The sequence below is a fragment of the Embiotoca jacksoni genome, unplaced genomic scaffold (assembly GCF_022577435.1).
Source record: "Embiotoca jacksoni isolate LCO1_2020_lvr unplaced genomic scaffold, fEmbJac1.0.p SCAF_3, whole genome shotgun sequence".
Taxonomy (NCBI): domain Eukaryota; kingdom Metazoa; phylum Chordata; class Actinopteri; family Embiotocidae; genus Embiotoca; species Embiotoca jacksoni.
The window spans coordinates 24,641,229-24,662,874 of NW_027185381.1; the positions used below are offsets into that span (position 1 = coordinate 24,641,229).

The window sequence follows — 21,646 nt, forward strand, 5'->3', positions numbered from 1 at the left end:
CAACCCCGAAAAGAAAAAAAAAAACATCACCTGTCTTAAGTTTTACTGACACGTTTCAGCTTCTCGTGATGAGAAGATTTTCCAAGTTATAAAACTCTGGGGAAAACACATCAGACCAAAGGAAAAAAAAAATAATAATAAACTCTCACTGGTGCAGTTTGTCCTCTGTAGTGCAGCTATACTGGGGGCAGAAGAGTGGTTCGCTGCAGCCTCTGAGGATCCGCTAATTATCACCTCCAGGCAACATCCCACTCTCTTGTTAGTCGGCTGAAGAGCCGGCCGGACTTCCTTTCTCTCCGTCCCACTCGTTCTCGCCTTCACCCTGCCATTATCCTTCTCCCTCCTCCCTCCTCGCCCAGACCTTTTCCCTTCCCTCGCTTTAATTCGCTTTTCCTCCCTACTGCCTCCCCCTCTTTTATTAGACGCCATTACGGAGAGGATGCATCTTCACTAAAGAGGAATCCATCCTTTTAACGCAATGTCTTCTCGAGGCATTACAGTGACGACCCGGGCATCAAAACAAGCATTTACGCTCCGTCTCTATAAGCAATAAAGCATTTCCACGGATGGCTTGTCATAAAAGCTGAAACCGTGCGCCTGTATTGTTTGGTGAGGGGGTGGAGGAGGATGGGATGGGGGGAGGGGGGTTACCGTGAACACCTCATAAACAAGTCTGAGAGCCTCTCACAACATCAAAGGCATTGTAAACCTAACACTTCCAATGAGCCGTGAGCTTGCACACTAATCAACACACACACGCGCGTTTGTGCGTTCGGCGTGGCACTAAACGGCGGCTGAGTGATTAAAGCCACTCCGAAAGGCCTCGAAGGCAGCGTTAACGACGCGGCGTCAACCTTTTCCTCGCGCCTCATTCGCTCAGGCTTCTGCCGAGTAACCGGCGAGACTTAATTGAAGGGTACACTTCGTTAACACTGTTGCCAGGTGACCACGGAGGCCTAATCGAAGGGCAACGCTTCGGCGGACCTGTGCCTGTCCATCAATCTGGCGCATTAGCGAAGCTTTAGTTTAGCTTTTTCTTTTCTTTTCTTTTCTTTTTATTTTCTTTTTGTTGGCAGAGAAACATGGCGACAGGAAGAGGGAGGAAATGAGGGAAGGAAAACTGGGGAAAGGGTTGAAGGGAAGCGGGAAGAGGCCGAAAAAGGGCGACAGCAGGGGGAGGACTTCAGGTCCACGGGAGACGAGAAAGGCAAGGAGGACAAGGGGAAGTCCTTCGGGATCTGATTATCAGATTAAGCAGCAAATGCTGCATCAGCAATATTTCAGCGTGGAAATGAAAGCTCTCCTGGCAGGAAGAAGGACCTAATCTACTGTTTCTAATTGGATGAAACCGATGCTCAGCAAGGGAACGATCAGACTGGAACTCCGGATGGAACGACATTGAGTTCTCCTGCGCCTTTCGGGTTTCACAGAAAGATTCTCATTTGGCTAAATAAGCTCCTGCAGGGCCGCACGGCGGGCACCGCATCATATTAACTTCTATTTTTCTTCTAATTCTGCGTGCGGAGCTTTAAAGTTTCGTTATCATTACAGTTTTAGGCAAACACGACGTCCGCTCGCCAAATCCCGAGGCAGGTGCGAAATGGACTCGAGTGGATTCCTCCAAACAAGATGAGATAATAAAAATGTGGAAATGAAGGCTTTTATTTTGTTAATCGGCCGGGAAACCGAAGAGTTTATTACCGTAAGCTCGGTATGTGGGTCAATGATAATTAGACTAACGAGCGGAAGCATTTCTTTTGTGCAGCGAAAGCCTGTTTCAAGGTGCGCAGCCTCGACGGATCCTCGCTATCGTTATGAAACATGCAGGTTTCTGTCCGTACGTCGTGACAGCCGCTCGGAGAAAGTAAAAAAAAAAAAAAAAAAGCATCAAACGTCACGAAAGTGAACCGTCGAGTCTGTCGCCGACTCTTTCAAAGACGATCCGAACCGGGAGAGGAAAAGCCTGAAGAAAAAAAACAAAAAAAAAACAGCCTGAAGCGGGTCAAAGAAGTCATCAAACTGAGAATTCCTGCGCGTCGGTGCTCAGGCGGACGACTCGGAAAAAGGTCGGCGGAGGAGCGCGACCGACCGACCGAGCGACCGACCGACGGAGGCGCCGCCGGCCGTCGCTCGCTCGGTCGGTCGGGAGGAGCGGGCTCCGACGGAGAACGCGCCGCTCTTCCTCCCACTCGCGGGGTAAAAACTTAGAGAGGCGTGAAGAGCATGCCGCCGCCAAACCGTGCGACGCTTTCCCGCTCGTCTCTCAGGAAAAACACAGCGGCGGGCCGGAAAGTACGACCCGCCAACAACTCTTCCAAAACTGGGACACGGAGCTTCGTGACCGCCGAGGTCTCTGACGCACCGAGGACAATTTTAAGGCGACGTTGAACGGTGAGGTTGTTTTTTTTTTTTTTTTTCAGCAGCAGCATTTGTCTCGACGGCACAGGGATTATGAGAGATCCGTCCCCCGTCCTCCCCCGTCCTCCCGTCCCCCCCCACCCCCACCACAGCCAGAAAGTTTAGGAGTTATTAGTGTTGTAACAACCCTGGCAGGGACTCGCTAACTTCCCCGCCAAGTCCGAGCTGTGTGTCGGTAAAGAGGGGGGGGGGGGGGGGGGGCTGCGCTGTCACCGGGGAAGCGTGAAGGCTTTCTGGAGCGGACTCCAGAGGTCGGGGGGGTTTTTTGTGGGTTTTTTCTTTTTTTTTTTTGGAGGACACTGCGATCGAGGACGGTCCGCGGTTACTGTGGCGACGTCGCTGACGTCAACCCGTCGAAGGTTCACGAAGTCGTCCTCGAGTCAGCGTCTCACCCAACATGTGCAAAAGCAAAAACAGTTGCATGGCCTGACGCAGAATGTCTTGCACAGGTGTCTCCGACCCCCCCCCCCCCCCTCCTCTCTCTCTCTCTCTCGTCCCCACCCCCCCACCCCCACACCGAGAGCTCCTTTGATCCACCGGGTAGATCGCGATCTACTGGTTGGAGATCCCTGCCCTAAAGGTTTCCTAGAGAAGTGAAGACAGACCTGACGTCTCCGTCCTCTGCGACTCGGCTCTGATATCTTGGTGTCGGTTTCTTCCTTCGTCATTCTGAAAACTTGGACACTTGCTCATTACTGACTTGCCGAGTTATTTTTTTTTTGGGCCACCCAACGGTGGATTTTCAACCGCCTGCTTCTTGTCTGTTCTGTTCTCCCTAACTAACAACACCATGGAATTTTTTTTAATTTTTTTTTATTGGCTTTGTATTTCATGATGTGAATGGAAATCTATGGAGCCAGAAGTTTGTTGGTGCCCGCCCCCTAGTGGTCCTCGGTGGTAGTGCACTTCCGCCTCACTCGCGAGACCCGGAAGCTACGTCCACTTTTATTTCCAGTCTATTGTTTTCCCCACACCGATTAGTCACCTGATTGATCACCTGTTACCGAACCTTTCCTTGGACCAACTAGTCGACGCTTCAGGAGTTCCAGTGTCGTGTCCAGATGTTCCCCAGAGTACGTCAGAAAGCCCTTTTTTTTTTTTTTTTTTCGGCTCCACTGTGATCCATCAAATAGATTTGGTAAAACTACGGGAATTCTGATCCACAGAAATAGTTAGTATTCTATTTATTTATTTTCCTGCTTTATTCTGAAGGTGACTTCTTCAGTTTCTACTTAAACATTCTATCAACCCATCAGCCCGATTGCTCAAACGTTCGCTCGATACAGCCTGGCCTGAAACAAATGTCGAACCTCTTTCGGTATTATTTCAGCCTTAACGCTCTGTCAGACATGATGGATACCTCTCATGAGTGAACAGGTCCACAGACAAAAAAAAAAAGACAAAAAAAAAGGGGCTTTTGTGCTGTTGTGTTCAAACTGTGGCTTATATTAGCAGGACTGTCGTGTACTGAGCAGTGGGATATATTACAGCTGGAAGCAGTTTTTAAAACAAGTTGGGGCCCTGCCAAGAAAGTCTCAGAGCAATATCTTCAGCCATATGGATGGGGAGAGAGGGGGGGGATGCTCTCGTTGCCACCGGGCTCTCTGTTTATATTTAATATTGTGTAGCTGTAACCTGCTGGGAAATCATGTTCGGGACATCTACGGGGTTTAAACGGCACCGGAGTACATACAGCAAAGCGTTGTAAAATTGACAAACTGTGCAGCTACATTAGTTTCTTCGACTCAATGAGATGGTATTCTGAGGAAAATTGATCACAACACTGCAGGCGGGCGGAGCTCTCATAAAACATTAAATTCATTAATGGAACAAATGAATTGGAGCAGCGTAGTATCTGGTGCAGTGTAGCTGATCAAAGTAATGACATTCATATTATTTTAATGTTCTTTTTTTTTTTATAGTTTTGGTTCCAGTCCCAGATCAAATCCCACGATTGAGCTTTGCTGACCTGAGCAGTGCAACACCGCCACCACCCGGGCAAATGAGGAAACAGCCATTCTCCAAATAAAACGCAGTGACTGTGACAATAACAATCTAATAATTTATATATATCATATATTTACAATAATTAACTGTGTTAGGCGAATTAAGTTCGGTCTCGGATATTTTAATTCGTGGGTTGCTCAAGAAGTTGACAGTATATATTATATATATATTATACTGTGCATTTTATATTTATATTTTATATTTTGTACTGCTATTTTACTGCTTTTCTATTATTCTATTATTATCTTATTGCTTCTGTATGCTGCTGGAGCGAAAAAAAATGTCCCCTCGGGGATTAATAAAGTAAATACCTACCTAAACAAAAGACGACGACAAGCGGAACCTTTGACAGCCGTTGTACAGGAAGTGGACCCGTATTTTTCCGTTACACGGACGTTCGTACTTCCTGTTGGAGGATTTGAGGAGCTTATGCGACGCAGCTGATTTTTTGTTGTTGTTGTTGTTGTTTTTTGGGTCATGTTGAAGAATGTTTTGAGCAAATTGGCGACTCCGACGGTTCGAGCTCACCGCGATGCGCTAACACAGACGCTGACCCCCGCCTCGGTGTCGGCGAGGAGCTTCGCGGCCGTGAAGAAGGACGAAGCGCGGCCGCCTTTCGACGCCTCCCTGCTGGACTTCCTCGTGTGTCCGCTGTCCAAGAAGCCGCTGAGGTAAAACCACACGCAGCAAACTCGATGGCTTTTGTTTTTTTAGGACTAAAACGTTCAATATGTCCCCTTTTTCTGCTGTCTGCGGCGTTTATTTTACTTTTTTACTATCTGACGTGGAAATTTCGGATTCTTAATCTGACGTCATCCCGTTTTACGCACCAATAATAATAATAAACTTTATTTGTGTAACGCCTTTCGTGCAGGAAATGCAGCTCAAAGTGCTTTACAGCAAAAAAAACAAAAACAAATTACATGTAGTGTTTCACAAGGAACATTTAAAAATGGTCGAAAAAGAATCGAGATGCATAAAAATGCATAAAATTAAACACCAATAGAGTTAAAATATGCATTTTAAAGGGATTCAGAGCATCAATCCTGTGTCTCACAGAGCATATAATTAGTAATTATGTGCACACGAGACGATTCAACTGAGGTGGAAGATTAATAAAGGCTGAATTTTTTTTTTTGTATTTCTTTTTTGGCCTATTTCTAAACGGGCTCAATCACAACCCCCCCCCCCCCCCCCCCCCCCTCCTCTGTGCACATAATTAAAAAAAAGAAAATGAATGCAATCAACTACCAGCGAGGTGTCACTCGGAGGATCCCTCACTTTTTCTTTTCTTTTCCCCACTTTGTACTGTTGTGAAAGCGTGTCGGTCAAACCGAGACATCTGAACACGTCACTGGATTGTGGGCAAATATTAGACTCATCTTTTGCAACAACGAATAATTGGGGCGTTTTGTACAGAAAGCGATTAATCAGCGACTTTTGACAACAGTTGCCGCAATTTATGACGCACTGGATGTTATTTTATTGCAGAAATTGAACGTAACAGACGGTGGAATATGTTGTCCATTAGACCTCACCGAGTACAGGCTGCTGCATTCAGGTGACGCGGGAAAGACGACAACTTCAGCTCGTCTTCTTTTCTCTCAGCTTTTTAATGCAGCGAAGAGCGATATTTAGGAATACTTTTAGAATCACACGTCTTTTTTTTATTATTATTATTATTATTTATTTATTCCCCCCCCTCCTCAGGTACGAGGCGAAGACCCACGAGCTGATCAACGACGAGCTCGGCATCGCCTATCCCATCGTCGACGGCATCCCCAACATGATCCCTCAGGAAGCCCGACTCGTCCAAACGGAGGCTTCAAGCACACCGGCGCAATAATAACAATAAAAAACCTCCGCCTTCGACCCCCGAACGCTCGGTTTGCTTTTGAGTCAGACCGAAAGTACCGGATTATCACTCCCGTGAACGACGAAGTTATTTCCGACCCAAAGTAAATAACAAACGCCGCCGGATATTTGTCCGACATGTTCTCCCTGTCCGTGATGGTGGGCCTGGTCCCCATCGTGTCGCTGTTCGGCTTGTTCTACTCGGCGGCGGTGGACGAGAACTTCCCGCAGGGCTGCACCAGCAGCAGCAGCCTGTGTTTCTACAGCCTGCTGCTGCCGGTCACCATCCCCGTCTACGTCTTCTTCCACCTGTGGAGCTGGATGGGCATCAAGCTGTTCAGACACAACTAAGAGCTGCAAAAAAAAAACAACAACCTGCAAACACCAAAAGCTGTATCGAAAACAGCTACTGGCTTCGTTACGAGGTCGAAATAAGGTAAACGTTCGGGTGTGGGTTTTTTTTTTTTTTCAGCACTTTATAGCAGTAAGTTTAACCAGCTTCTCCAAAAAGTCAACAAATTGTTATGTATTATAATCGCTGCAGAAGATTCTTCTTTTTTTTTTTTTTTTTGAACGACAGTAGTGATCTTTGCTTTCCGAGACGATGATCGTATCTTAAAGTCCAAACAGACTCCTGCTAACAAAACGGCTGCTTGATCGTTAATGTATGCGACACGTTTCCATGACGATTAAAATGAATAAAAGCTCTGTATTTAACACCGTTTTCAGAATCTGGCGCCGTGTTTTGATTCTAACGACACCCGACATGTAGAAAAGGGAAGCACTACGCCTTGATATAATTCATAAAGACTTTAATTGACAAAAGACCGCTTTTCATACAGAACAGATGAAGTTACGACCAATTTGACGTCAAGTTTTGTGGAAATGAAATTGAACTTTTAAAGGAGGAACTCGCAAAATAAATAAAAACACCCACAAACATGACGGTAAGTAGAAAAACAAGAAATTCGTCCCGGAAGGTAATTTGTTTAGTTTTTTTTTCCCGTCGCAGAGATTAATTTTGGATCTTCGGTCGTCATGACGTCACACCTGTCGACTTAAAAAGACTCTTTTAACAACGCAGACACGTTCTGCTCTTTTCAACTCGAGCTCCAGAAAAACACAGAACTAACGCTGCAGACGTTTTTATATCATTTCTGATAGAAAAAGTAGAAAAACCAGAACACCTCCGTCCGTCCGTCCGTCCGTCCGTCCGTCCGTCCTCAGTGGCCCTTCCTGCTCTTGACGTCTCTGCCCTGAAAGAGCTTCATCAGCGGGGACTCCGGCCTCGGCGACTGTCCCTCTCCTTTGGTCTTGAAAAAGAAACACTCGTTGAGTCTCGTCTGGACCGCTCGGACCTGAAGGCCCGACACACAAAAACAAGTTTTGGTTACTGAACGGCAGCGGGAAGCAGAAAATATTCAGATCCTTTTATCTTGCAGCTGCTGGAGGCGGAGCTAGTTTACCATTCGGTGTTTTTAGAAAAGAAATTTCAGAAAAGCAAAGAAGGATTTTTCTTTGTGTATTATTTTCCCTCCATAAACTGCAGCTGACAAAAAAGATCCAACAGAATTTTGAGGCAGAATTTTTTTTTTTATCATTTGTTCCTGTCTAACTAGTTAATAGCACATGATCAGGAGTTTAAATTTTTTTTTATTTGATGATTATTATCATACAAATAATTGAGATAAACAATTTTAAACAGTCTTTTTCGGTTTATTTTATGGCACTATACTTATAAAGAAGAAAAACAATTGATTGAAGAGTTTGCAACTAAATCCGCGATGTTAATGTCGACAGATGCTCATCGAAATGTAGTCGGTTGATATTTAGAAGCGATTTGAGAAACGGCTAATTCAGAATTTCACAAAAGCAAATAAGGATTTTCTGAAGTGTAATATGAAGTAAAAAAAAAGTGTTATCATTTGTTCCTGTGTTACCGTAGTGAACAGGATTGTGCGGTAACATCTGTCACCATCAGGAAATTTGATTTGTCGAATAATTGTCACAAATAATGGCGCTACGCGATTTTGAATATTTTTCCGTTTATTTTATACTATTATTAAAGTATAATCATCATAATTTGATAATACACCTCATGAAGAAGAATAACAATTGACTGGTTGTAGTGTTTGGTTTTTGCGAACTAAATTCGCGATGTTGACGGATGCTCATCGTCAAAATGTCGTCGGTTGAATATTAGGAACGATTGGAGAAACGGTAGGTGGCGCTAATTCTCCGCCGGTGACTTTTAAACCGCAGAAGAAGAAGAAAAAGCTGCGTCATCAAAAGCGCCGAGTCAAACCTGCAAACGGTGGAAATGCCGATTCAAAAAATTACGACATTTCTGAAACGCGCCGAACGCAAACAGCGACGGATCAAAATCGTGGCGGTGATTGCGCAACAGCCTCGACGGGCCCCGGGAGTCACCTGGCTCAGGTCCAGCTTGCCGGCGCGGCTCGGCGGCTCGCTGTCCTCGCTGGAGGCCGTCGTGTCGGCGGACTTGTTGTCCGACTCCGAGCGTTGGCTGGGACTCGTGTCGCCTCGACCCGACGGCGCCTTATCCCGGCCGCCGTCCCTCTTCTTCTTCTTCTTCGCCTCTTTTTCTCCCTCGACCGCGGACGTCTTCGCCGACGAACGCCTCCCGAGGTCTTTCCTCGCCCTGCGCGGGAGGCTCAGGTCCAAAGGTTCGTCGCCGTCGTCGTCGTGGCGGCGTGCGGTCGCTCTGATTTCGTGGCGGCGGCGGAGGTAGACGGAGAGCTCGGCGGTGAAGAAGTTCTCCGTCTGCGTCGAGGCGCTCGCCGTAGACGCGGGAAACGGCAACGACTCGCCGTCGCGCGAAAGGGACGAAGAGGAGCGTCGGCTCGAGGGGTTTTTCTTCGCCACGTCCGGAGACGAGTTGACGACAATCGGTTCGTCCAGGAAAAGATTCGCCACGTCGGGCTTGGAGGGGACTTTCTTCTGTCCGGCGACGTTTGACTCCTTCTTTTTCTGAGAGGACTTTCGGTCGGGCGTTTTTAATCCTTCGCGTTCAGTCTTCGGATCCCGGAAAGGCGAGTCTCCGGGAAGACGTTTCACCTCGCCGTCTTCTCCGCTGGACGCGTCTTCGGAGGGCGACGCCCTGAACGTCTTCTGGGTGATGAACAAGTCCTGGCTGTTGACGTCGTCGCTGTTGCGCTGAGAGTCGTCATCGTCGTCGTCGGGCGGTCGACTCCGAGCCGTCGCCGCGACGACGACGGCGGCTTCTTTCTCTTTAGGCGACGAGGAGACGAATTTCGGGCGCTTGACGCGGACGCAGCCGGGCGGTAAATCAAACGCCACCTTCTTGGTTCGTTTGGTTTTCTTCCCGGAGTCTGGAGTCGGACGATCCGGTTTTAGTTTCTCTTCCAGATTTGCGGTGTCGGGCTTCTCGGCCGGTTTCGGTCGCGCGCCGCTGCTCTGCGTGAACATGAAACTGTCATCGACCTCCAATCCGTTTTTCCTTTTCTCTTTCTTCTTCTTCTTCTTCTCCTTTTCCATCGCTTCTTTAAATTTGGCGTTTTTCTTCTTCCTCTTCTTCTGGACGCCGTCGTTTCTTTTCGGCTCTTTCTCGTCCCTTTTGGAGCCCTTTTTACTTTTTCGTTTCTCGGGTGAAGTCCAGTACGACTTCAAAAAGAAGTCGGCGTCCTCGAAGTCGCTCATGAGTCTGATGGAAAAGAAAGAGGGAAAAATAGATTAGTTATTAAAGCAATATCTATATCTCTTTTATGATGGAATAAGATAAAGAAGTTGAGTTGCGGGATATATTTGGAGTATATGGCATCATCTGGGGAATATGTATGTGTGCTGGAAGGAAGATAAAACATCATGTGTTAGAAAACAATATATGTGTCACACGGAATATAATGGTTCGGAGAATTACCATTACAGTTTCCCGCCTGGCGGTAAATATAGATGCTTTAAATTAATATCCCGCACGCTCAGCAGCTCCATGCTTCTTTGTCAATTACCTGTATTTGCGTGTGATTTTTGTTGTTGTGTGTGTATCAAACTTGACAAACCGTTGTTGGCGTCTCGCTCCTAAAAGAGGTTTTTAAACAGGGCGGTTTTCTTTTTTATCATTTTCTTTTTTACGTTTTTAACGTGAAGGCACGAGGCGGCGAACGCGATGAATGTCGCACCGCAGATAAACTGGCTGAAGTAAAGACTACACGGTAGTATATGATGTCCCCGAGGACGTTGGCACAATACCCTTCACAGATCTTTTTTTTGACAACATTTACTGTCTATATAATTTAAAAAAAAAAAATTGACCTCATAAAGATGTGCAGCAGTTTACTTGGGTCGAAAATATTTTCCCTTTGAGAGCAATGTGATTTTTTTTTTTTTTTTTTTTTTTTTTTTAATCCCGCAGTCTAAAAACACGTCTTTGCGAACCGGAAACGGGAAAGTAAAAAAAAAAAAAGTCTGCAACAATGTAACTGTAACTAATTGAAGTGCTGCTCTCAGAGATGACGACATAGATTTCCCCACTTTTTTTATTTACAGATCTAACTAGTTCACATCTTCGTAAACTTGTAGTCGTTTGAAGGAGAAAAAATATCAACGATGTCTTTTAAGAGGGAAAAACCTGACGGGCTATACATTAGCATCGTTGTGACCTTTGAACTGTCCGCGTTCGCGGTTCAAAGACGACTTTTTTTATTTATTTATTTTTTTGGAAAGGTTTTAATGACCCGTGTTAGAGCCTGCAGCTTCAGATGGCATCACACACAAACATTTTGGACATCATTTGATATTTACCTTTGAAGCCGGGTTCAACTGCGGCCGGCGAAACTCAACTTCAAAGGGACCGTCGCTGCCGCCGAGAGTTCACGTTGCGTTCAAGTGCTGCCTGGGTGAGGACGGAACTCTGAGAAGCCCTTGATTTCCGGTTAACGGTGTGCGCTACGGATAGATGATACACGTAAACAGAATATCACGTGAAGCACAAAACGTTTATTCAATTTCATTTTTTTATTAAACAAAAATTGCCATCTTTGTTTTAAATTGATGGCCATATATGTGCAACCTGCTGCTAAATCCATCACTTCCAGGAGAAAGTTGTAGTCATATATTATCTGGAATAGCATTACATAGAAAAAGGCACACGTATATCCATACACCTACTTTTTAGTCTGTGATTTTCACCCTCTTTTTTTTTTCTCATAAATATCACGTCCTCTTCATGTATCACAGGCTGAGTGGCTCAGAAAACTAATTGTAAGGAGTTCACGCTGAAAATAATGTCACACGTTCACCAGTAGATGGCGCAGTTGCTGCTAAAACGCCAACGTCACTTTGAGGGGATGATTGTGACTGTCTAAATCTGGATGTTAAAAGCATTGATTGGCTTTGAAATTGGGACTTGAACGTTGCAATCAAAGTAACCCAGATTGTCTTGAATGCATCATGTTTAAAGAAACCTCCCTGTCATATAGCCTACCAAATTTAAAATAGTACAAAATGAAAACATTAGATTAAAAAGGAAACCTTTCAGGCAACCAAACAGAAAGTGTTTTTCTAATAATTAACACCAATTTATTTATGATATAAAAACTTTATGACATCATTTTACCAAACATTGTCGAAAAACAAAGAATCTTTTCTTTTTTTTTTTTTTTACATGAACCTGATGTTTTTTAGGATTATTGTGAAGTATTTTCCTCACAGCGGCCAGATTAATTTTTTTTCCCATAATGCAGTCCGGTTGGTAATTTTTTCCCAAGTTTAGCTGTGACCTACTTCTGTTCTGCCGGCCGTTTAGTTTGAGAAGGAAAGTTTTTACATTTGAAAATGACTTTAAAACCAATATTAAATAGTTTGAAATCATTTCTATCTCAACCAGAGACTGCCTCCCATCGTGCCATTCTGATATACATGAATGCCTTAATATAGGCCTGATTAAAAATCCAGTGATATATTACGGTATAAAAATCATTTGGGATGAATATTTTAATTAGGTATTTAATCTTTTAAGACACTTAAAGTCTCAATTTTCTGATCACAGATAAACACTTCAGTGGAAGTTTAATGGATGTAACTCTAAAATTGTGTGAATACTACTTGTACCACTGCTGTTTACAGGGAATTACATAACTATTGCAGGATACATATATATACTGTATATATATATATATATATAAGCACAGATGTCAAAAAGTCAGATTTGGATTTTGTTTTTTTTACCAGATATTCAGATACTGCATTTTTCCATTGTAGAAATATCTACATCTGGTTCAAAGCTTGTCTATTAAGTCTTATTATTTTAATTTTTTTTTAACGCATCATTTGTCCTTTTCTTCAGTTCTGATGCCCGATGCTGCGTTTGCCCCGGGACAGATTTCTGAGTGGGTGTTTGCCTGTCAGCGGTCAGACTGATGGAGGCCCGTTGTGGAGAGCAGGATCGATCGGGGAACATTAAGTCGGTGTCAGTCCGTCTTTATTTACAGTCTACGTTCGACCCACGTGGCCGTGCTGTTGAATTACACCGCGTGACTTTCAGATTTTTACCCTCTCTCTTAATTTAAAAACTTAATTCAAACAGGATGTTGCAGTAATCCTGCCCTGCTAAAACTGTGAATTTGGCCACCAAATCGCTTTTTTTCTGCTAAATTAATGTTACCCCTTTTAAAAAAAAAAATCGGTAGGCTACACCTTCCCCGTTGTGGGTAGTTTTCAACCAGAATTTATGACACACTCCCTTTAAGCGGATAGACAACGACTCTTTGAGAGTTCCCTTTTCCATATTTTACTCATAAAACCCGGTTTACCTGTTTTCTCTTCTCACTTACAGTAATTCAGACAGTTTCGGGGACATATACTATAAAATATCGCAGCCCTTTAGCCATAAAACCGTCTGTTTACATCATCAACAAAACCAAAAAAGAAAAGAAAAATCTACCGTGAAACTCTGCCGCGTACGATATTTTTGGTGTGCCTGGGAGTTTAAGGAGGAGTACGACTTTTTTGCTGCCCTGCGGCTCTACATGATACATAATACATCTGTGGGGGTTGATGGGAGATGATTAACACGCATGACTCAGGCACTACTTTGCCACTGGCTGAGATTTGTAGCCCTTTCGACTCGCTGTCAAGATACTGTTTTGGGTTTTTAATAAATTGGCAGCAACACTGGTTAGATAACAGCAACAAAACAAAAACAAAATTATTATTATTATTTTTCATGGTTTCGGTTTTTGGGGTTTGTCTCACGATAACAATCTCAAATCTGACCATTCGAAGACCGACATTATCTCCCGGAACCGTTAACATGCTGCAGGAATAATAAGAGTCCCTCATCTTAGTGTCCTCATTGTGCTCCCAGATTACTCGTGATGGGGCCGTTTCATTTTTATTTCATCTGTGGGGAGTTTTCTGTTGCTATGCCAACCACATGGAGCTAAGGGGCAGAAAAGGTGTAGAGTGTGTGTGTGTGTGTGTGTGTGTGTGTGTGTGTGTGTGTGTGTGTGTGGGCATAGGTGTGTTCGGAGCGGGGGTGTATTTCCCTGGAGGTGTGTGTGTGTGTGTGTGTGTGTGTGTGTGTGTGTGTGTGTGTGTGTGTTAAATGGCTTCTCTCTTTCACCTCCTCACTTTTACGCTGACAGCTCAGCACTGTGTAAAAGTGTGTGCGTATAATTTTTTTTCCTTTTTGAAAGAAGCTTTTACATTTCGAGGGGCCCCACTTAAATGTTCGTTGCGGAGGATTTAGCGGAAATCTATTGGCGTAAACATCACTTGAAACTAAGAATGAATGTGTTTTCTTCACCTTCTCAATGAGTCCCTTCATAGCTAGGTAGGGAGCGGGGGTCCTCTTCCACGGGGAGGCCGCCATGTTAGACCACCATGTTTCTACAGTAGCCCAGAAGGGAGCAAACTAAACATTGGCTTTTTATAAAAGGGCCCTTTTTGTTTTTGGATGCTCGGAAGCGGTGGACAAGGCAAAGGATTCGCATTTGGTTGCAATCTGCAACGTCACCACTAGATGTCACTAAATTTGACGCACTGCTCCTTTAAAGCCGTGTTACAAAGTTGTATATATCAATTGTCCAACTTTGAAATTGCGCCTTTTAACTGACTCAAAATTTGACTTTAAAGCAGGTCGTAACATTTCCGAGAGATAATATTCTATTTTCCTGTAATGCAGCTAGCTTGGACTTTGCTTTGGGTAATTCAGCTACTCGTAGTGAGTTTACTGACTTTAAAACAAGACTATCGCCGGTATGTTTCCGAAATGTACGAGTACACTCGTCCAACAAAAATATCAACCTGCTGGCAATACTGGAGGAGAAAATCAGTAGATCGCCAAAGTTATTATTAAATATCCTCTGAGGACCACAACCATCTGTAGACATTTTTACAGCATCCCTCGAGTCACGTCGCCAACGAAGCTTAAAAGCACAAGAAAAAAAACAAAAAACCTTTATGGCCCAAAATTCCTGGCAACACTTTCATAACTGCCTGTTCATGGATTCATCGCATTGACTCTTCGGATGCTGATCTTCAGCCTACAGTATCTATTAGTCACTGCTGACAACATTTCGAAGAGCATTCGTCTCAGATTTAATTTTCCTGAGAGATGCTTGTAACTGATACCAACATCTTCCCCAGGGTGGTTTGCATTTCTTCCATCAGTTTGGTCATTTGATCATCTTCGATCAGAAAAGCCGATTGCAGCAAAACCGAACAGAATTTAACGCTCGTGAAGCAGACCGAGAGAGGCCGAGAGACTTTGTGTTATTATTGCAGTCCGGGCCGTGTGAATCTTTTCTTCATATCAAAAATAATGATGCAGTCTGTGAGACTGGAAGGACGTGCCACGTGAAAGGAAGCCCGACGGGCGGTGACGGTCCGGCGCGGCGGCAGTAAAACGATGGCGCGTTCGCCTTTCGGAGGCGGTGCGCATTTCCGGGAAAAGAGGGTCGGGCAGGAGTAACGAACTCGCCTGTGATGCACTCGCTGTTAAAGTTGACCCTTCCTCCTGACGCCGTAAACTCCTGAGCCAGTACGACTCATTGTAATATACATGCATAATGTTGTGAGAGGCTTTGGCTTTTTGTCCGAAATGTGGTTTTTAAGTGGGAAATCCAAGGTCTGATTTTTATAGCAGCAGATTGGTGATGAACATAGTTAAGTGGCAAATGACTAAAATTGGATCTAAGTTTATCAGGCAGACAGAAACACAATATATAGAAACAGCAAACCCGCCCAGTGGTTTTTTTTTTTGTCGTTTTTCTATGCTGTTCTTCTCTCGCTCCGCTCTCCATCATCATAAGTCTGAGGTTAAAATGGCCGTTTTTCCTCCCACCTGTTGCTCATGAGAGAATTGTTGAATTGTTGGCCTCTTGACTTTACCGTGTTAAGTGCCCTGAGATCAGAATCAGAATCAGAATCAGAATCAGAATCGCTTTATTGGCCATGTATGTTGACACGCAGAAGGAATTTGACTCTGGTTATAGCTTCGCTCTCAGCGTCCAAAAAACCCCCAAAACAGACAGACATAAATAGACATATTTACAGCATAGGAATGAATGAATATATACATACAGTATATACTCATGTTGTGATTTGCAGCCACATAAAGACAATTGAATTAAGATATCATTATAAGTGGGCAAACATGTTCACCACATCAAATTTAAAAGGCGGCAGATGTTTTTGTTTTTTCAGGTTGTTTCGCTGCATCTAAGAGGCCGAAACTGTTTTTAACAGAAGCTTTTAGTATTTAAATCTACAAATAGAGTTTTCATTTTCGCCATGGAAGTTATTTTTCTTTCAGTGCCGTTTCTTTCTTTGTTTGTTTGTCGGAGGGATTACGGCAAAACTGCGGGTCCGATTTATTTGAAATTTGGTGGAAGGGTGTGGCGTTAAATTTCGGCACCAGATTTTGAGTCATGAGGCCGATTTATTTTCCACTATCATCGACTTTGCATTTGGCCTGCTAAAAACGGCATACGTCTTCAAATCCAGGAGGAGTAAAGCTTATTATTACGGAGCATCAGAGGCGAACTGGGAAAGAAATTCCAGCCTCTGACTTGTTGGTAGGGATCGTACCGCCCACATCACGCGCACATGCACACCCTGAATAACAGGCACACAGAGAGGGCCAGTAAAAAGTTTACGGCCCATTGACTCAGGCAGTTTTTCTACTGGAAACAATACAATTGGTCTTATAATTAGTTATTTTGTCAAAAATGTCTTAACATCTTTTAAACAAGCAGAAGTCGTATCTTTTTTGGGGGGTAAAAATCACAACAAAATCCTTTGACTGACCTCTTCGGCTAAATATTAATCCGCCCCTACATCTGTGATGAAATCTTGTTTTCTTCAAGCGCCCTTTCAAACGACTCGAGCCGCCTCTGTGCGATGTTATTTATCTTCTCTGTCACCCGTGGACGCCCAGGACATGTCGTCACCCTCTGCAAAAACTAAAGCCCGACCTGAAATAGCAGTCCCCCCCTCATTTACTCCCCTCTAACTATCCTGAAGTCTTGGGAACCGTGCTCGCCTCGCTGATGCTGATTTGCACAGCTGTGACGCGCCCAGCAGTTTCTTTGTTTTACGGCGGCTATGTAAAAAAAAAAAATCTGTTTCAAATACTCCTGTCTCGTGTGTGGCATGTTTTTATTTGTTGCCCTTCGGGACAACGAGGGCCAGCTTTTTGAGTCGTTGTCGGCTTTCCGACTTCGACTCCGGGTCTTGAACCTTTTGCTGCCTTTGCGCGCCAAAGGTGAACGCCCCCACGCATTGATGGAGCATGAGGTAATAAGGACGACGAGGTGCTGGGTCCTAAGCTGGGGTCGGAGGTCAACGCGTTCAGCGGGTGTCATCTAAACAGGCCGCTGTCCGTAATAGCATCACAGGAAAAGCAAGCGGAGGTCAGCGTCTCTGAAGGGCCCCGCCAACGATCGCCATAAATCTTGCAAAGCTGGTATGTAAACAACTTTACTAACCGGCCACTTGAAAGCATTTGTTTATGGATCAACAGCTGCACGAGCTGTCTCCAGGGGATAACGCCGTTTCATTTAGCTTTTTTCTTTTACGACAAAATGGGTGTTTTTCTTTTGCTGGGATCCAGTTCGACATCCATTCTGGAGCTGCTTGGCATCATGTCACGCTCTGACTTCTCCGCTGATGCCGTCATTCTCTCTTCTTTTTTTTTTTCTCTCCCAGAGGAGGTCTGATGATCAATAAACCCGTCAGAGATGATCAACCGTGTCGCAGTTCACGCAAGAGCTCCAGTTTTGTTCTCCCAAAATGACACTTTCCCCGGATCTTCTCGAAACGTGAGATAGCCTACGGACAACCTCCACAGAAGAGCCTAATCACCAAACTTTTGTCTGATCTTTGTTTCACACGGTGCGTCGTAACAGATCCATCCTCAGCTCCTGCTACATTTAGAAAAACTCATGCCTCAGTGGTTACCTAATGTGTGGCGTATGCGACCCGTGCTAAGTCGCAGGGGGTTGCTTCTTCTCAGCTTGTGGATCAATCACTCTTGGGACATCTGAAGAGGGTGGGGGTAAGAAGAGGGCTTGACCCAAAATGTCCCAAATGACAGAAATAAAGGGGAGCGGGAGATATATATTTAACAAATAATTATGATTATTCAGCTTTTCTTTCAGAGAGAGCTATTAAGGATGTTTTTCCTCTGCAATATTTTATTTTTTTAGAACACATTTACCCTTCAAGTGATGCGAAAAAGAACAGCTTGTGGGATTTGATCCTGACAAGCAGTGACAAATAAATAAATCAAATATATAGCTTGATTGCATGTTTCAGCAGTCGTACAGTTAGCAGCACAGGTTAAAAGGACAGAGTTGAAAACACAGAAAGAAATTGCTTTCGAAATGCTGCAGAGAGACAAAATAAATTCACCTTCAAAATGAAGACGTGTGCTCTTAGATTACGAGTAATTAGCAGCCAGTTGGTGAAGTAACTAAAGATTTTAAATACCATCACCATAGGTGATGCAAAAAAAAAAAAAAATCAAATTATGTTATTTTTGTGAAACTACTCCCTAAATGCTCCCAAATAATGACATGAATATTTATTTATAGAGCAATTAACTAAAGAAATAAAAACCTAAATCTATTTAGTATTTGAAGAAAAGTTTGTGAAGATACGTGGTCGGTAGAGTCGTTCCAAGCATCACGGAGGACTTGTCAAAGCTCTACTGTGGATTTAAAACGGCACGTTTCTGTGCTTTTCTGTCTCTTTATGTGAAATCTCAAAGTGACTGGACGACGTTGAAATCGGGGTTTTTGCGTGGCACACACCATCGGTTGCAGGAACCTCTTCTTGTAACCGACGCCATAGTTGTTTATGGCTGTTTGTGTTTACGTCGCGGGGGTCAACTAGGTCAGCCGGACGCAGGTGACAGACAAAAAAAAAATCTAAATGTCTAAAGGAGATTACCCCATTAACTTTTTCAACAATTGTTGTAATTCAATGCAAACATAATCTGTTTATGTCTCTGCGGATTCTCCAGACGCAAGACGGTGACGTCGGCAGGCATCACCCGACGACACACCTCGTGAACTCCCGCTTATACTCTGCGATTCAGGACGTTTCCTCTGACGTCGGGTCGGTGTAAAAGCTCCCCTTTTTTGGGGCGGGGGCAACTCATTACAACAATGTTAATTCTTGAGTAAGGAGTCTATGTAACCGGGGAGACTCCCCCCCCCCCCCCCCCGATGGTCGCAGAGTCCCATAAATCCATCCGAATGTTGGGCGCTATTGTTGGGAGGCCGGACAAAAAAGGTCACATCAGATGTGGACTAATGGATCTGGCCCGGCCGGCAGAAATGGAGAACAAATAAAAAGAGGAGCGTGTAAAATTGAAAATGTGAAGGGGAAAGTTCTGCATTTAAAAAAAAACAAAAAAACTCTTGGGAACATGTAGTTTTGAATGGATCTTATGTAAAAAAAAAAAAAAAAACACAATAAAATAGTCATCCATCCAGGTATTTTTTTTTTTTTTTTTTATTAAAAAAAAACTAATATTTCAGTATGTGTTCCTGTTTAGAAAACACTAATAATGATAGAAATAAAATGGCTGAAAATCACTACATATAATCAGAAATCAACTTTTTTTTTTTTTTTTTTTTTATCAGGACAATACTTGAACTGTCATAAGTTTAGAATAAAAATTTGGAAAAGTTTGGAAAGTGTGTGTGTGTGTGTGTGTGTGTGTGTGTGTGTGTGTGTGAGTGAGGGTATTTGGGTTCAATGTGCACAGCCGTTCATTTTGACCTGGTATGACAGTGGTGAAAAGCCCCAGAGCTCAAAGGTGTTGTCATTCCTGCTCCCCCACCCCTCACCCCCACCCCTCACCCCCACCCCCTCCACCCCCCCAGCCCTCCACCCCCTCCACCCTCCACCCATCTCGAGGAGCTGGAGGTATGACATCAACAGCAATAATAATGAAGGCAGCTCATCAATGACTGCTGGAACCCCCCCATCCCCCTCTCTCCCCCCACGGGGGGGGCTATAAAAAGGGGAACTTAGGTGGGGGAGTCCGGAGTGCTTATCGTAACTGATAGGAGCTAAACACCAGCAGACCAGAGGGACTCACTTTGAGAGAGGAACAACAATTTGACTTTTTTCAGACCGAGAAGCCACCAACACAGGTATGTTCAACTCGCCCATGTCATTCAACCAGAGGCGTAAAGATTATCTTGTATTGTTTTTTTTTTAAATTTATTAATTTGTATATTTTAGGTGGAAAATGTCATATATTTTATTTTTTTCAACATGTAAGCAGGATATAGGGGATTTCGTGATCTAGATGCTAAATAAAAAACACAAGTATGAATAAGGTCAGGTGTGTTGTTAAGATTGGTGTTAAAATGTTGTAAAAAAAATAAAACATGATTTTGACACTTTCTCATTTTTTACTTTCACAGGTCATCAAGGTCAACATGCAACAAATGGACTATAAACTCCTGTTCATTTCACTCTGCGTCTTACACCTCTCCATTCACTGTAAAGGGCGCCCCCTCAGGTAATTTATCCACCTCTCTCGCTCGCTCTCTCTTTCCTCTTTCAGATCGATTAAGATCACCTTTCACCGACAGAAAGCTCCATTATCACCACCGGTTACTGCAATGTCAAAGCTAACCGGTTCCTATTTATCCCCGCGTACAGAAAGAGGACGGTGAGTGAAGTCCAGCTCATGCACAACCTCGGAGAGCACAAGCAGGTGCTGGAGCGCCGGGAGTGGCTGCAGATGAGGCTGCGGGGCATCCACACGGCCGCGGCCTGGGACGGCAGCGGCGGGCCGGAGGCGGCGACGGAGGGCCGGAGCAGGAGGAGGCTGCGTCCCGAGGACCTGCCGGAGATGGGCGACCTGACCCCCGAGGAGATCCAGCACGCCTTGAACTACCTGGAAAAGCTCTTCAAGTCCAAGCAGTCCTGATTTGTACTGTTTTTTTTCTTCAGATTTTTCTATACTTTCCAACATCCTTTTTTTTTTTTTACACGATTTTAGAGCTACTTTGTGTTTTCCTATTTAGTCTGAAACGTTTTTAGACTTCTGTACGTGTTATTCATATTTTTTTTTCTCAGTGTACTTTTACATTTTGACTTATATTTATTGAATTTTATTTATGAATTCTTTATTTATGAAACTGTGCCTCCATGAGGCACGAGCTGTTGTATGCACTTTTAGCTGATGGGTTGTGTAAACCATTCAGAAAGCTTCTTACTTCTAAGAGCTGGCGGAGATGTAAACAATCGGACCAACTGTTTTCTTTTTAATGATTTGACAATGTCCTTATTAACGGACATTCCTCGTCTTTAATTTCAAATCAGTTTAATCTAGTTTACTTCACTTAATTTGTATGTGTACTCGCTAAATATTTGACTTTTTAAAGTCAAAACAGATAGGCTTAATAATAGCTATTTTATGCACTTCGACATTAAATAAATTGTATATTTTTGTATGTATAACTAGGCCTATTCTTAGGCTAAGGAGTGTATGATACGAATGGACTAAAATAATTGAAATAAAACGTTGTTGTTTTGTTTGGTCATTTGTGAACTTGATACCTCGAAACGTAACACGGGGGGAACTGTCACTTTAAGTTAGTTAAACAACTTGAATATGACGACCTCCGAAATTGGCTTTTAAGATTAAAAAAAAGAGATGACGTAGAAACATGATTAGGAGATCTGTAACTTGGAACATTTAATTACAATATGCTAATGTAATCCACATTAAGCAGCAATAAAATTACATTAAAACGAAGGTCATTACGGTCGTTAAAACTTTAAAAACAGAACGAGTGCAATATTCTCTGTATGTGCTGTGATTCAGAAGGTCGTTCCTGTTTGTCAATATTAGATG

The 21,646-nt window shown here is 43.7% G+C and overlaps 4 protein-coding genes across 5 annotated transcripts; 3 read left to right on the top strand and 1 right to left on the bottom strand.

Annotated features, from left to right (window-relative positions):
• The first annotated feature begins 4,811 nt into the window (after positions 1-4,811).
• On the top strand, positions 4,812-6,271 carry pyurf (PIGY upstream open reading frame). Its single transcript, XM_069162983.1, has 2 exons — positions 4,812-5,096; positions 6,136-6,271. The coding sequence occupies exons 1-2, from the start codon at positions 4,903-4,905 to the stop codon at positions 6,269-6,271; spliced, it is 330 nt and encodes a 109-aa protein (XP_069019084.1). The 5' UTR covers positions 4,812-4,902.
• A 142-nt stretch (positions 6,272-6,413) lies between these two features.
• LOC138206350 (phosphatidylinositol N-acetylglucosaminyltransferase subunit Y) lies at positions 6,414-7,003 on the top strand. Its single transcript, XM_069162984.1, has one exon. It carries the CDS (start codon positions 6,418-6,420, stop codon positions 6,628-6,630), a length of 213 nt encoding a protein of 70 aa, XP_069019085.1. The 5' UTR covers positions 6,414-6,417; the 3' UTR covers positions 6,631-7,003.
• Positions 7,004-7,502: 499 nt separating this feature from the next.
• Positions 7,503-14,131, bottom strand: LOC138205991 (uncharacterized protein DDB_G0286299-like). Its single transcript, XM_069162402.1, has 4 exons — positions 14,066-14,131; positions 11,135-11,205; positions 8,710-9,964; positions 7,503-7,637 (listed from the first exon to the last, which is right to left on the bottom strand). The coding sequence occupies exons 1-4, from the start codon at positions 14,129-14,131 to the stop codon at positions 7,503-7,505; spliced, it is 1,527 nt and encodes a 508-aa protein (XP_069018503.1).
• Positions 14,029-21,286, top strand: pth1a (parathyroid hormone 1a). 2 transcript variants are annotated; one of them, XM_069162986.1, is made up of 3 exons: positions 14,029-19,928; positions 20,205-20,302; positions 20,446-21,286. In XM_069162986.1, the coding sequence occupies exons 2-3, from the start codon at positions 20,220-20,222 to the stop codon at positions 20,714-20,716; spliced, it is 354 nt and encodes a 117-aa protein (XP_069019087.1). In that variant the 5' UTR covers positions 14,029-19,928; positions 20,205-20,219; the 3' UTR covers positions 20,717-21,286. The 2 variants fall into 2 exon arrangements, with proteins under 2 accessions (XP_069019087.1, XP_069019086.1); XM_069162985.1 differs by having other exon boundaries at positions 14,029-20,302.
• Positions 21,287-21,646: the final 360 nt, after the last annotated feature.